The 16,799-nt window shown below is 38.2% G+C and overlaps 1 protein-coding gene across 2 annotated transcripts in view; it reads right to left on the reverse strand.

Annotated features, from left to right (window-relative positions):
• RPGR (retinitis pigmentosa GTPase regulator) overlaps positions 1-16,799 on the reverse strand; it is a 38,765-nt gene that overhangs the window by 21,343 nt on the left and 623 nt on the right. For both annotated transcript variants that reach the window (XM_044441888.1, XM_044441889.1), the window contains exons 2-10: positions 15,591-15,716; positions 14,965-15,057; positions 14,097-14,159; positions 11,183-11,341; positions 9,880-10,029; positions 8,378-8,536; positions 4,319-4,474; positions 2,916-3,040; positions 1,412-1,594 (exon numbers count right to left, since the gene is read on the reverse strand). In XM_044441888.1, the coding sequence (XP_044297823.1) occupies positions 1,412-1,594; positions 2,916-3,040; positions 4,319-4,474; positions 8,378-8,536; positions 9,880-10,029; positions 11,183-11,341; positions 14,097-14,159; positions 14,965-15,057; positions 15,591-15,716 (1,214 nt within the window). The remainder of the gene's footprint in view (positions 1-1,411; positions 1,595-2,915; positions 3,041-4,318; positions 4,475-8,377; positions 8,537-9,879; positions 10,030-11,182; positions 11,342-14,096; positions 14,160-14,964; positions 15,058-15,590; positions 15,717-16,799) is intronic.

Below are 16,799 nucleotides of genomic sequence, written 5' to 3' on the forward strand. Positions count from 1 at the left end.
AGACTGTGCACATTGGCTGGTAGGATGAGACAGCATCTGCTTTTCAAAATTAAATAGTTATGGCCCAGTAATCAACCAGGCTGTGTAAACATGTCAAACTAGGAACATACAGCAAGAAAGATGCAAAGAATCAGCATACAAGGGGAGCACCCAGAGTAAATACAGTAATAGGAAAATAAGTAATGATTTAACAGACTGTTAGCAACTGAGAGTATATTTTAAAAAGTTTTTAAGACAGCTAAAATAGCTCAGTGGCCTATGTTGTCATCTGCTGAGATAAAAGACTACTACTTCCCTAGAGCCAATGTAATATAATAAGCAGTGAGGCATGACAGAAAATAATCAGTCCCTGCCAATAAGAAAATGGTTTTGTTTATACAGGAGTTATCCCTGATACTAGATAAAGGGGATAAAGGTACTAGATATTTAGGTTTTGATATAAAGGATATGTCAAAGAAAGCGAACAAGATCCTCTACCTACTGGCACCCCACTGGACTATGTAGTTACATCCTAACTTGGCAACTATACCAGCCTTTAATTTCCATTAACTGCAGGGAGGTTTAATCTGCATTTGGTATGGGCCATCTAAACTCTATGCCTCTAAATTGCAGATTATTTAGTCTTTGTTTAGTTGGAACAGTTTTCCCAAATCTGGTGCCTTCCAGATGTTTTGAACCCCCGGAGGCATAGCTAAGTGTCAGAAACATGACGAATGACAGTCCAAAACAACTGGAGAGCACCAGGTTAGATATGGAGAAGTTAGAGAAAGCTAGAAAGGAGAAATATCAGTCAACCATAGGCAGCAGAAAGGAAAACTGACTATTTTATTTTAGGTACTTCTTTACCCCTTCAATAAAAATTCCCAGAGACTTACAAAGTCAAATCTTGAATCTCTTTACTCAAAACCTCTGTGCAGGTACAGCTGTCTGGAGATTTTAATTTTTTAAGTAAAGTAGGGATACTCCAAGGGTTTCACCTTAGCTCTTTCTCTACATAGGTCTATAGTGGGAGGAACAATCAGGCTGTACCTGTTCTGGTGCATACAGAACCTAAACTACACCTGACAGAGATGTGCAAATGTGTGTGATCACTATGTCACCATGGCAGGCAGAGAGGCAGTGGAGTTTATTCCCATCACTCCTGTTTACAAGGTTAGAATTCATTAAATGCCTACTTTTCAGTGAAGTATTTTTTATTAAATGGAAGCATTATAAAACAGGAAAATAACTATTTATTTTAAAATAAAAAAAGAATCCTGCTCTCCACTTTCCTTCAGCTAGTGTTCTGCTTAAATTCAAATCACACTTCAAGTCCAGAAAGGTACAAACATCCCCCTAAATTTCATCAGAAAATTTTCTGAGACTTTTTAAAAATTGCTAAGGCATATACTTGATTTTTCCAAACACTTACTTTCTCTCTCCGTCGCAAACGTGCTGATAACGTTTGATGAAAAGTATCGATCACTAATGCATCTCCAGCCATTTCAGAGGCTGCAGCAGACAAACTGTTTTCATTTTGGGGTAATTGTATTGTTCCTGATTCTTTAGGCCTTGGTGTGGCAAAAACTAGCATGTGACAACCACCACAGGCAACCTGTAACACAAACCCAATGGAAGTATCCATCTCTGTAGGTAAATAGTATGAGGTAAGGTGAGCACTAAGCAGAGAATGTTTATGAATAGGTTCTTCAGAACTTTCTGAATTACGGAAGTTTTATAAAGCATTCATACATACCATTTTTCAACACATGCAATAAGTAAATGATTTTCAAGGCAATTTTTGCATAGCATTCTGAGCAAAGTCAACATGGAAAATATATGATAAGAAGATAAATAAACCACCAAGCAGTGTAAAATTAAAATCTTAGTTTTAAATTTAAGGGTTTTTTTTAAACCAATGGTACAGCTACGTAATTGAAATCCAGTGTAGAGCAGTGGTTAGAGTGTTGGACCTGGGACTCCATGAGATGGATTGACTCCATAAACGAATTGGAATTTAGAAGAGTTGAACAGGGCTGTCCTAGACAGGGTATTCTGAAGAGCTTTTATTCATAGGGTTACCAGAAGTCAAAGACAACCTGTCAGCACATAGCAACAACAAATAAAAGGAAATAGCCAGACTAATTGTTACTTAAGCAAATTTGGTGGCAGCTTTTATTTGAACTGCATACATGGAGATTTTATCAATGATTACAATGAGTATATGATTACATCACAGAGTGTATGGATACTGGCCTACTGTTCCTACTGTTCAGGAAAACTTTGGTGGTTTGCTTTGTCAGAGTAATTGTTTCAGGGGTTCTTAACTCATTCAGCCTTGCTCTGTCCCTACAGCAACCATGGAAAATCAAATCAGGATTGGAATCCATGGTGTACTTGGGTGAAATGAAACAAGAAGTGAACAGGTGCTCCATCCTGCCCTCCACAACTCTATAGATTCTCTCTTGTTAAGTCTTACAGCAAAATCCTGTCCAAGTCTATTCAAAAGTAAGTCCCACTGAGTTCAGTGAGATTTACTTCAGTACATCAAGGATGCCGCCTCAGAGTTAAACAGTCATCAAGCAGGATAGGTCTTAAAGCCTGAGTAATAAGAACATTACTGTATGGAACAGAATATTATGCATCCTAGAAATTTGCTTAAAGACACATTGTTTTGAACTGTTCTCAGCTCAACACACTGCAGCATTTTCACACAGAACATCTCATACAAATCTATTTGATGATCCAAATAAAATAAAAGAAAGAAATGATAAACTAGTAACCAAAAGAATTTCAGATTTCTTTAGTGCTTATCTAAAGTTACAGTATAATAATGCTGTCCCTTGCATGGATAAACTTTAAACAATTGTGGTTTCTCTAAATGCGACTTAAGACATACTGAACAAGTATTTCAAAGCACATAAAAGAAGTCTTACCGAATGTACAGTGAATTTTAAAAAATTAGAACATAATGTAGGTACAAATTGATTTGTATAATTTTCTTCCCCAAGTCCTAATTTGCCATGCCGTCCATCTCCAAAGGTGTACATAAGACCATTCTCTAAGTGTGAAGAGAAATGTTTATTTACTAATGTGCAAAGCAGCAGAGTGTTAAAAGTAACAAATAAAGGAATCATCCAAATAACAACTAAGTTAGCAAAGAAATCAGTTCATTTCCAAGATCCGAAATTCTGAATTATATAATTTCAACATGCAAGACAATGTTTCACTAAATTGCAAAAGAAGCAAGTTAATCAGAATAATATAAAAAACATGAGAAAGGTCTTTATAACATTCTTAAAATATTTATAAATTAGAAACACTCCATGTAAGCTATCCCTACTGGGGACAGCAGAAACTTGGATTCACATCTTCAATACTCCAAGTTTACCCTAAAGTTCTAATTTCCATTTAAGAAGCCAGAGCTAACCCTTCAGTACTAAATACCCCGTGGCACCTAGGTTTATTAAACTAGGACAACCGTTAGAGAAAAATATATTTCTAGTAAACCAAATCCAGTCTGGTAACTAACGTAAGTGGCATTCTGAACTCTATTGAAAGATACTTCTATTAACTAAGACTGATTAAGATTCTTGTTTAGTTCACATTTTTAGAATAGTTTCTCCTCAAATCAGAAGGACTCAATGGCCTAGTTCATGCAAGTACTTTGTGAACTAATTTCAAACTGAGGCTTCTGTGTCTGTTATGGAAGGAAACCATGATTTGATTGAACCAGGAACTGAAGGAAGGAATCAGATCTGGAGAAACACTATCCATGGTTTTGTCATTGCACAGAGACTAAACCACTAGACAGATTCTGTTTGCTTTTCTAAATGGTGTATATTTAAGGATTGTACTGAAATCTGTTCAAAACTATCATACGCCAAAAAGTTCACATGGACTATCACCTCAAATACTATTTAGTCTTTGGTACTGACTAAGATTCATATTACCCTCACCCGAGCAAAAAGACACATTTTCCCACTTCCTGGAGCAAGCACAAAAGCAAAGCCATTCAGTCAAATAGTAGAAACTTTCCTCAATTTTCTCCACAGAGTTCCAGATTAGGTAATCTGCCCTCACTTCAGATCACCTCCTTCAGGATGGGAATCCAGAGCCCTTCTTGGAGAAAATTTAATGGATCTTGTCAAGTTTAACTAATTTAAGTCCTTTTTTCATTTCAATGGGAGTATTCTAAATTACAATGAATATAACCCAGAGTTTCATATTAGAAGATCTGCACAACTCTCCTGCCCCCAGCAGATTTAGAATCTATACCTTATACCTGAAAGTACATTAATACTACTGCAGCTGTATGCCATAGCTAACACGTACATACCTGTTATTACAGCTGTATGATTTTCCCCACTTGCAATATTACAAATTTTATACTTCCCCAAATGATCCACAACCTTTGGTTCAAAGGTTTCAAAAGTAAATGTGCCATGTCCAAGCTGCCCATATTGGCCAAGACCAAAAGTATAGACTTTCCCTTCTGAAAAAAAGGGACATGAAGTTAACTTTCTGTATTCAGCCAGCAATAGTCCAATGATTCATTCAGGGATAAGGGAAGACTTCACATGAAAATTTGGCCTGAAGAACTGTGCATTAGAAACAAAATGAAACATAAAATGACAAATGAGATTATTGCTGCCATTGAAAAACAGACATAAACACATTTGCATGAGATAGGAAACAATCAGCTATATAGCTTATTCATGAAATTTCAGAGGACAAAAATAAACAGACTGATTGCCCTCCTCACATGTGAGTTAATAGAAGTCCCATCACTGCTCCACATATGTGAGGAGGGCAATTCTAAAGTCTCCATTTGGAAATGTCCCTGTCATAGTATTGAGTAGCTTTCCCCAGTTTGGTCCCCTCCAGATGCCTTGGACTTCAACTTCCATCAGCCCTGCTCACATGGCCAATGATCAAGAATGCTAGGAGTTGTAGTCTAATGCATCTGAAATTGAAGGCTGTTCCTGAAGATGATCATATTTCAATGCATCCATTATTTATTGCAAAAAGAGAACATTAGATCGCTTAAGGATGCAGAATTCTGAGCATGGTGTAAGTAAAAAACATTTAACTGCTACTTTCATTCTAATTATTTAACTTGCTGGGTTCAAAGAATCAGAGGAACAATTTACGCTGGCAAGTGCTGACCCCTGTTGTGCATCATTGTGAAGCACTGTTGTTTGAATTTTACAGCAAGACTTTTTAAAGTTCTCCAACAATTTTACTAACTAGCACTTTAAAGTGCTGGCTTAACCATGTACATTAATATAGCCTTTAAAAGTTGCTTTTTAAAGAAATGATGTATTTTAACCCAGGATATAATAGTCATTTCATTTAAATTTAATATTAAAGCTCCCTCTGCTGGAAAGTGCAGGAGCAAAGTAAAACCTGCATATTGGGAAGTCTTGGTGAGAAGGCGAGGTGTTACACTAAACGCCTTTACCTGCACTCACTTTTGCAAAGTGTCATGGAACTCCCAGATTGGTTCAGGCAAGACTGGAGCCTCCTCCCCCTCCCTAGTTTGAGCTAGAGGCCCTTCCAAAATAAAAGCACTTGCTACACAAAAAATATCAATGGGAAGCTTTATTATTTTGCATACAGGAAGTGGATACCTTTATGTGTTTATTAGATTTCTACCTCACCTTTTTCTTTTTTAAAGAATTCAAAGCAACTTACATCATTCACCTCCCGCTGCTCTCAATCTACCCCCACAACAACAACCCTCTGAGGGAGGTTGGGGAGAGGGTCTGTGACTGGCCCAGAGTCACCCAGTTGGCTCACTGGCTGAACAGAGAACGAAACATGGATTGCCTGAATCCCAGTCCTGCCTCTTAAGAAGTAATAATAAAGAACAGTGTGAAATAAAATGTTCATTATACTCCTTGGCATGCCAACTTACCCTGATTGGCTAATAGTTTAACTACTGATGCAATTTATTTCGCTTACTAGGGTAAGGAAAGGATATTTACTTTCTTGCAGTGGAAGGCAAGGAACATATACATTGTTGCTTTGGAACACAAGGAATATTTACATTTGCTGATACCTACTTACTGGTTATCAACAAGTATACTTTATAACTCCTTCTTATCTATAGGTCACAGTAACCAGTACATTCTTTAGCATTTCCTCTGTTAATGCTTACATTCTCTTGTTAACCCTTTCTTTAACCTCCTAGATGGTCTTTTACTTGACACAGAGCATATTCTTACTGTCTCAGCCCTAGCAAAGTAGTAGTAATGAAAACTGACCTCCATATTGTATTTTTATATCCACAAATACAGTCTTCAATGGTGAAAAGGAGTTTTATTTATTTCAGAAATTGGACAGAAAAAAGGTCTAATTCAGAAAAAAGGTCTAATTCTGTTCAAAATTCATTTGTTTCAGCTCAGCAAGAATCTGAAAATCATCTGTAAGTCTATGGGATAAGCAAAACAGGCATAACATGCCTTACTATGGCATAGTAAGAATTCTGATTCGTCTTATGATTTTACTCCCTCCACCCAAGCCACCAATTTGTTTCAAATTTCAATTTCCTTCCACAATCCTCTATAGGAATCAGAGAATGGAAGAAATTTGTTGTGGGATTAGCAGCTATAAGTAATCAACTATTTCAGCAAGACCTCTTTCCCCATCTCCCTATGATCGACCCTTATTTTGGAATAAGGAAAGTAGTACGTGTTTACAGATTCAACTTTTCTGCAGCTGTACTACATTTTTGTTGTGCTAATATTAAATGCTCATTTGTCTTACATTCTCCCTCACTGGAAAGTTTCCGTATTTCCATATTTAGCCATTAACACAATTCTGATGTTCACATCAAGTAGGAAGTGAATATATAACAGGATATTATCAAGACTCAAGATCATGGCAGATCCCGATCTTAGGATTTTCTGAATGCCTAGGGATTCAGTCAATGCATCTCCCCTTTCTGGCAAGAGGAAGGAACTGAAGAATCTTCAGATAAAGACGTATGACAAAATTGTAATGTCCAGGTCAGTCCCCTTTCTTTGACAGAACAAAGTCTATTTCTACTCTCACACACTTTGTTCATAACAGTGCTGAAAGAGACATACACCCAGTTAACTGTGCACTGGCTTTTGCTGCAAATTGTAATAACCATCTCTCTGAAATTATATATGAAAGAAATGTTTGCCAAAAGCTATTCATTTCCCACTCCTTTATCCTTCTGAGTAAATCCAGAGAAGAGGCCTCTAACTACAGTCTTTATTCTGTTAAAGTGGGCCACCCAGGCTGGCATTATAAACAAAAGGAATATTGAAGAAGCCCCTATTTATTTATTTGTTTGTTTGTTTGTTTGTTTGTTTAAAATTTTTCTATGCCATCCATTACTAAAAGTACTTACAAGGAACAGAAAACCAAGAACAAAACCATAACACAACACACAGCACACTGCATCTAAAATAGTAGTAAATCAACCATCAAGTGAGGAAGGCAGCTAATTAGAAAAGATACCACTCATACCAAGAAGTTGATTCCAAATGAATCCTTCTCCTCACCGAATGGTGTTTCTTCCACCTTGTGTGCCCAAAGGTGGGGATGCAAGACACTACTCAATCAGTCTGCCCTCTTGAACTGGCACTAGATGATGGGGCTGATTATGTTACATCGCTCCTTCTCTGGCCCTGCCTGTTCAATAGCATCCTCTCCAAAATCAGAGATGATCTGGTTCTCACCGACCACTGGGTTTATTTGGGGTCATTTCAGGCATTTCAGTCATGAATTTCAACACTGCCTCTTCTCCCAGAATGAAATATTTTGGGAAAAGTGAGTCTAGCCCCTACAATGATTTGAATGAGTTCTACATCAAATACATCAAATATCAACATAGGTTCCCATTTAGACTGAAGCTCAGACCAGTCTGGTTGGTAGATTTTCACATGATCTGCTACATGAATGAGTGGTATAAACTCAGCACATGCAATCATCCACCACACATGTTTACAGTGTTCTACCTGTTCCTCATCCCCATTGCTAAAACTTATAACCCACTTAATATGAGAAAGCTATAATTGATTCTGGCAAATTGTGTCTGTTCCTTAACTAATCTTACCCCTTCTACTATAGGAAGAGCTGTACTGGATCAGACCAAAATCAAATCTACTCCAGCACCCCATTTCCCACAATGGTCAGTCAGATATCTACAAGAAGCCCATTACAGGACATGAGGGTAATAGCTAAGTGAGCTATTTATCATCTCTTCTAAAGCTCCCCCATCCTTTTTAACACAATGCATTTAACACAAAGAGGTACGTGGGTATACACTATGTTAGCATGGTGGGGATAAACACATGAGCCCACAAGTGGAAGAGAAGGAACTTCTGAATAAAAGATCAAAATAGAAGCTCCACTTGAATACCTGCAAGTGCTACTGTATGCCCTCCTCCACAGGCAACCTTATTAACTCTGCCAGAAATGCCAGAAACAAGTTGTGGAATCTTGTTGTTCTGCAGCTTCTCAGGGGACAAACCAAGCTTTCCATTCTCGGGCTCCCCAAAGGTATAAAGCTCCCCTTCACCTGCAGAAAACAAAGCAGTAAGTTGGGCACCAATACCAGAAGCAGCAAGGTTTCTTTGAAATATATCACATTTCCTTCATGACAAGCATATTGTGGCACTGTATGTAAAAGGTTTTTTCAAATTAACGATGTCATCCTAACCCCAGATCCATTGTTTGGAAGCAAGGGTGGTGCATGCATGCCCCTTCACTGGCAAGAAACAGCTCTGCCACAGAGACCCTCACTGTACCAGAGAGCTCTACAGATGTGATTCTCTCATGGGCATTAGCTGGAAATCTCCAAACTGGGTGGACTTGGGGCAAAGCAGGGGTACCCATGGAACTGCTGAATCTAACACCACTTCATTTACTGGGGTTGAAATTGTCACTCCCATTTATGACAGCCTAGAAATGGTGCTATTAATTTATCTCCCTTGGAAGAGGAGCAAAGGTTCATAAGACAAGGAGGGGAAAAAACCTTCCTGCTACGTTGTGTCCTAGCTGGTAAGTGGTGGACAATACAGCATTTCATTCCCCCTCCTCTTCAGTCCCTCTTATAATTGCTGTGCAAGTCATGGACTGAAGATCAAATTTAATAAAGGAAAACACGAAGCTGCCTTACACTTAGTCAGACCATGGATCCATCCAGCTCAGTATTCTGAGCCCAATTTAAAGTGTTGCTTTTGACCACTAAAGTCTTAAACAGTTTGGGACCAAATTACTTGAAGGATGGCCTTCACCCATATGAACTGGCCCACATTTTAAGATCAGCAAGACATGCCCTTCTCATTTGTCCAATTGTGAGGATAATTAGGTAGCTGGAAACACAAGAGAGGGCCTTTTCTGTAGTGGCTTAATACCTCAGAACTAAGTTGTCACTGGGAGTCTGCCAGGTCCCTAATTGTGGGCTTTTAGGAAGGCCTAGAAAGATCGTACTTTACTCTGGCTTTCCCTTGATTAGGTTTTATCAGAATGGGTTGCAGCTGCAGTTTTATGTGGTCTGTGTTGATTTTGTGGTGGTGTTTTAAGCAGCTGATTTTAGGATGTTGCTGCTGTTGTTCTTTCTACTGTTTTTAATTACCATACTGCTTTTAGTTAGTTTCATCATTTTATAACACCATAGGAGGGTTCCTGTCCTGAACAGCAGCTAAGGAATATTTGAAATAATAAATAAAATGTTATGGACAGTGACTGGCAGAAGCTGTTAGATTTCATGGAGGAGCTTTTCCAGCCCTACCTGGAGATGCTGGGAACTGAACATGCCAATCGGAAGTCTCAGCTAGTAATGATGTTTCAGCACTGGGGCCCTTCATTTGACTGATGGTCTGTCTACATCTATTTATATCTCTAGACTTCCGCACTTACGTGTTATTAAGGCAGAGTGGTAATATCCACAAGAGATCCAGGAAATAGGTTTTCCAACATCCACTTGATGAGGCACAAATGCATTAGCTTCATTGGCCAAGCCAATCTGTCCTTCAGAATTGTCTCCCCACATAAAAAGCTGTCCACCCTCTGAAAACAAAGAGTTTATAAATGGAACCAAGGTCAAATTATTGCAAGTTTTTTAAAAAACACAGCAAATATGATTCAGTGGCTATATAGTATAACTATAGCCTTCAACTGCATGGTCAGACTTTTTAAACTTGAGGAGATTAGAGGAATTATAAAATCCTCCTTTTAACACAGCATCCACCTCCATCCTGGTGCCCTCCAGATGTATTGGACTGCAAATAATCAATGTCCATGCTGGATGGAAAAGATGGGAATTACACTCCAAGCACATCTGGAGGGGCACCAGGATGGGAATGACTGCAATACAGGTTGGAAGTGGGGTAGGGTGAAGAGGCCTAAAGTTCAGAGAAAAATAGCCAAAGCTCTATTTCATGCATGATACTTCTCTCTGTGCTTTTCAACCAGTGAGCTTGATTTAGAAGCAGACTAATAACTGTGTTGTCCCTGTATTTAAAATATTTTCTTCCTCCTTAAGCCAGACAGCAAAAGAAACTAGACTACAACAAAGAGAGATTTACAAGCATTTCTCACTGAAAACTAGGACTATCAAATTGCTAATGCCCTGTAAGGACAAGGTTAGGGTAAATATAAATATAAAGTTGCTATAAGCCTTAGTAAATTGAAATTGTGAAAGATTGTGTATACCTTGGTCCAGTTATCAATTCAAACAGATACTGTAGCCAAGAAATTAGAAGGCTGAGATTTAGAGGGACAGCAATGAGGAACCAGAAAGGATGTTTCACTTGAGAGAAAGGCCAAGAACATCCACACTATTCTTTCCCAATCATTATGAATAGGTGTAAAAGCTAAATAGTGAAGAAAGGAATGGATATATTTGAAATATGGTGCTGGAGGAGAGCTTTGAAAAGACCCAGGAGAGACAGAAAGATGAACAAGTGGATCTTAGATCAAATCAAGCCAGAACTTTTCCCAGAAGCAAAAGGGACAACACTGATTAAGGATGTTGCTGAAACCTTGTATCACATGGTTGAGAGTTAGCATTTTTACACCATTCTTAAAACATATTGTCATAAATATGTGGCCTTGGAAATGAAAGGCAATTTGATTTCAGACTGCCGCAAGTGCCAAATATGAACTATCAAAGCCAAAATAAATCCCATTTGCCATAACATGTGTTAGCGCCCAGACTCACCAGTTAATGCTGCCGATGTGTAGGATCCAGCTGCCAGCTGTATGATCTTGTGCTGGTTGGTAAAAAAACTAACTAGATGAAACTTGCTTCTTTCCTCTGTGTCACCTAATCCCAACTGCCCTTCACTGTTACCTCCAGCAGCATACACATTCCCTTGTTCTGCACACAGAAGAGCACATACAGAGTAAAGCATTTGAAGCAACAGCAAAAATAAAACAAGCCCTCTCGCTCAAACTCAAGCTAACTCATGTTTATTATGTACAAAGCATCAATCTCTGTTGTCCTCAGTATTCCAAAACCTGTCCGTAAAAATGACTAACTCCTCAGGAATCTTTGCTGTACAATGGAATACTACTTTGCAAAGGTGTGAGACTAGAACATGGATAAAAATAGTAAAAGCAATTTTTGATCAAAGATGAAAGTAAATATTTCAAAATTAGAGTAATTTGTGTTATTACTCCTTCACTTTTACATCAAAAAAAGAGGATTTTGGGCGTACTTACTGAAAGGTGCTTATAGAGTAAATAGCTTCAAACATTAGCCTGCCTGTGTACATTTGCATGTGCATATGTACACACATATTCTAGTATCAAGAAATTAAGTTAGAAACCTGCTTTGTGCAGGTACACTGACTTCCTGCCCCCGACTCCATGGAACTTTGTTTTGTAATAGCAAAGTCACTTCAGTAGTTTGCTAGACGTAAACGAAGAAGGAAAATAACTCATAATATTATTAACAAAAATGGTGGATTAGTAATTTCTGATCATTTATTACACCCTGGATAGACAGATATCCTCCCTTATTTGCAGTACTGTGTGTGCACAGGTTACGTCTGTCATCCACGGAGCACTCCCACTCTAGCACCAGGAAACCTGGATGCTTTTGCACCTCATTATACAAGGTTTCTACTAGAGAAGTTCCTATTCATCTATGCAAGACAAAAATAAGATTGTCCTCCAGTGTTGAGGATTTGATAAAGAAGGGAGTGGCTGGTCTTAGTTTACCAGATCCCCACTTTACTCAATGAAGACATAATGCTGATTTCCTAAGAAAGTGAGGTTTGCAAGAGATGGTCTTGCGAATACAGACTCCATTTCCCGTTCTCAGGGGAAAAGATGAAAACCTCAAGAATATAAATCCTATCCTTTGCACTTATGTGCACTGATCATTCAGGATCATGACCACAGGTTGGAGTCCTATCAAGTTATATAGGATTTGCAGAAGATACATGCAGACACATACTAGACAAGATACTATAGTACTATTTTTTTCCCCTGAATATTTACTTTCTTTCAAGGTACCTGAGCTGTATTACAATCCTCCTCCTCTCCATTTTATTTATATGTCATTGAAGTAAAAGGGTTGGGTAGCAATTAGAGTCAATTAGCATGTGTGGTCAGGTCAGGTTTAATTAACTATAATATTGTTCAAACAAGCAAAGCACAAATGTTAATGACGACCATAAAATTAATTAGCTACAACATGTTTAACCTGACACCCTAAACCCACTTTAAAATCCATTTATAATCTAATGACAATGGCTTATAATTTTCAAGGGAATGCAGACATAAGAATACTAAGGCAGGTAACTCATTTAAACATCTTCAAATTCATTCATTTCATGACTTTATTGAAAAGATTCAAGCTTTCTCTGATAAGGCAACACATTCAACACATATTAAGAGCATTGCAAGAATGTATCTATAAAGACCTCTTGCATGTTCCCATTTTCATTTTTGCTTCCTGAACGTATAAAGCTACCAATGTCTCCACCAATTTATATAGATTAACTACACTGAACAGGTTGGCTACTGCTATCAAGATCTTGGTCATTATGCATTTTTTAGATATTCTGCTCTAAAGAGGATATTTGAAAATATATCCAGTGAACAGAAGGGGATGGACATAGCTCAGTGATAGATACTGAATGCAATCCCAGGCCTCCTAGGTTAGGGCACAATACTATGTATTTTTAGGCAGGAAAAACTAAACTCTGACAACTCCCAGCATGCCCCAGTTGGGCATGCTGGCTGAGAATACTTGGGAGTTGTAGGACTTCCTTGCTGTCTAAACATGCATAAGATTGCACCCTTAAAGGACCTCAGGGAGTACAGCAGGGAAAACCCTTCTGAGAGCAAAAAGTGACTAAGGGCAAGGATAAAAACAATTAAAAATTCTTACAATAATACAAAACAGGTGCACTACTTTGCATGCTTAAACAGAAAAAGGTCCTACAACCTCCAGAATCCCCCAGTCAGCATGGGAACATAAGGATTGAATTCCAGAGTCACCAAAAAGGCCATCTCCCTAATCCCTACAATGATGATGATTAAAATTAAATACATCTCAGATTTTGGGCAGCAGCTGCCAATCAGAGCAGACAATTTCTGAGCAGAGAGACAAATAGCCTGGTGACCCGAGGCGGATTCTGACCAGATCTGCATCTGGGTGTGACTCCGTACACTGAAGAAGACCGAGAAAGGGACCCAAGAAATCCAGGACTGGATTCTGGCCCGGATCTGGATCTGGCTAGCATCTCTGCTCAAAAGAGGACCTTGCTAAGGACTGTGGCACCCCAAAATTGAGAAAGACAGGACACCCTGAGGGGATTCTGACCGGATCTGCATCTGGGTGTGCCTCCCTACACTTAAGAAGATGGAGAAAGGGGCCCAAAAAACCCGGGAGGGCAGAAATGTAGGAAAACCCGGGCCTGGATTCTGGCCTGCATATGGATCCAGCTAGCACCTGTGCTCTGAAGAGGACGTTGCCAAGGACCCTGCAACCCAGCAGCATAATATGTTTATAGTGTTAATTTTGTTTTGTTTTGTTTTATATCCTGCCTATTCCTTAGGATACCTAGAAAAATCTGTCATACGGGGGAAATGGTGCAACAGATGTTACATAAATTACATACCTGTATAAATCACAGTATGATTTCTCCCACAGGCAGCTAGTTTTACTTTTTCTGGTTTTAAAGCTATAGATGAAAGACACAGTGGTTACCATTTTAGAAGATATTGCTGTTGTATGTATTCAGTGCTAGCTTTACAATGATCATGGACTGATTAGATGACTTGCAGAGAGAATATGCTGGCTTTTCAAATTATACCTCGATCATAAAAATTGAACATATTCAAACAATACCATACACACCTACTTGAGAAAAGGTCCCATTGAACCAAATAAGATTTTGCTCTAAGGTCTAAATCCAACATACTTTTACTTGAAGAAAGCTAACTAGGGGAGCTTTGCTGCCTTTCCCATTGCACAAACCCAGCAAACAATTTTGTAAAGCAAAGACCTGCAAGTGATTGCTCAAGTGGAACTTTAGTTAGATTCTTTTTGTGTGCATACCTTGGAACACTTTCTTTGTACTAGAGGAATGACACTGTTGGATACCCTCTTTTGGATACACACTGTTGAATATACCCTTCTTTTACTGTCTTCAAAACAAAGCTAACACATTTCACGTAAGTCTTCACTGTAAAAATAACAACACCCTATCCTAAACTTACTCTTTTTCACAGCTCATCCTCTGAGTTTAAATTGTAGAAAATAGCAAGTGCCCCTATATAAAGGATAGACATAGAAGTTATCTTCAAATACATCTTTTTCTACAGTTCTTGGAAAATAAATCTTGGTTTGGCAAATACCTGAAAGGTCAATATAAGGAGAAATCTAAATATAAATGAGAAATCTAAATCTTCATTTTCTTTAGAAACCTAGATTGAGATTGGAAAGATTTAGAACAATTATTATAAAGGCAAATATATAAGACAAACCTTTTACACAAGTTGGCTTGTTTACAGTGTTCTTTGTTCCAAATCCTAGTTGTCCCCAGTTGTTGCTTCCAAACATGTAAAGTTTTCCATTTTCTACAAAATGCAGATAGAAAAGAAAACAAGCAATCACTACTGTATTCATTTTAAGATAGTCTGGAACACTGCAATTACTTTAACTGGTTATTTGTCATGCCACCAAATATACGTTGCAGTGAACAGCCAATTACAAACAAAATCAAAATGCTACTGAAGCACAGAAGAATTATAGATAAAATGGCTACTCTGAGAAGTACTGATGGGAGAAAGTATGGAATATTTTTTTTCCAAAGGGATGCATATAAAGCTTATGCATCTCAGCACAGGGTGATATCTGAAGCTTTCACCTCATATAAACAGGAAGCACAAGTCACCATGCCTCATCTATTGCAGCATCCATATAATATCAACATTCTCAGGACTGAGCCTTGTCATGAGACCTCCAGCCTTTACCAGGTCAATTTCACAACGACTATTTACTAACTTCTGCAAATGAATCCATACACCTTCCTGCAAAGCTACTACAGCTACATCCTGCTTTAGAAAATTGGATATTGGAAGATCATGGTCCTTAAATGATTAATACTAACCTGTTACAACAGAGGTATGTTCATCTCCACATGATACTTGCAAAGGCTTGTCATTTTTAAACCAAAACTTGCTAGGCACATTTTCTGCAAATTTGCTTCTCCCAAATGTGAATACAGCACCTGTTTCTAAAAAGAAATAGCTTAAATATTAGCTTGTGTTCCATTGGTAGCATCCTTTTGCAACAAACATCTCCAGAATTCTTGGAACATTTTCCCCTGCAATGGCCTAACTTCTGCTAAGATATACAAGCAAATATTCTTAAGCTATGTATCTGATAGCATCATCAATAGACAATACATCAGTAAAGGTGGACTTCCCTATCTCAGATTCAAAACACAAGCAGCAAAACAAATAGAGTTGGAATGCATGTTACGCATGTCTAGACAGAGGAAAAAAAGATTACACTTGCCTAGCTGAGTAATGTTGGGTGTTGTAGGGCTTGTTTTAGTCAAAAGATGCAGCCTTAAAAGCTCACCCCAACAGCATGCGGCAATAAAAGGAAAACAGTAGTATCACACTGGGTTCTCAGGCTATATATTTGCTCTAACAATTGATTATCTTTTCCTAGAAATTGGCCACAACATGCTATTTCTGTTAAGACATATAAACCTATCCTCACAACAAATCCTTCCCATTTGAAAGCAAGATCTGAGTGCATTGCATTTACAATTGCAACTTTTAAAACATTCTGTTTTTATTTAACACTTTACTTAGCCACCTTCACAATTACATTATATCCCACATTAGCTCCCTAAAATGTCCAATGAGAATCAAGACACGTCTTCAAAAAAAAAAAAAAAAAGGACTGCAGGATCTGTGCAGTCTCCTTCCACACATTTATCTTTACAGCTTTTTCTAAAATCAATTTCCACGTATGTATTACACAGTTATCATGCTCTGCTCATTTCATCCCAAGGTGTGTAAGATAACATCTTGTTTTTCAAGCAAATCAAGTGATCAAAACATGCACAATCCACCTCATGTTGGAACTGTACACCTTGTAAGCCCTACTGCCCCTCTTCAGGTTCCTTGTCTTAAAACAAGCCATTTCTTCCAACTGTATGGATAAATAAAGATGCTTTCATAAGCTTATCTATGCATGCAACAATCACTGCCTATTTATTTACAATGGCACTCCTAGAAGCATAACAAGGGCAATTCTGAACTCATTTTTTCCAAAGAGGTCCGCAAATGGCCACCATGGTACA

Source organism: Varanus komodoensis, unplaced genomic scaffold (assembly GCF_004798865.1).
Source record: "Varanus komodoensis strain SLA01 unplaced genomic scaffold, ASM479886v1 scaffold4, whole genome shotgun sequence".
Lineage (NCBI taxonomy): Eukaryota > Metazoa > Chordata > Lepidosauria > Squamata > Varanidae > Varanus > Varanus komodoensis.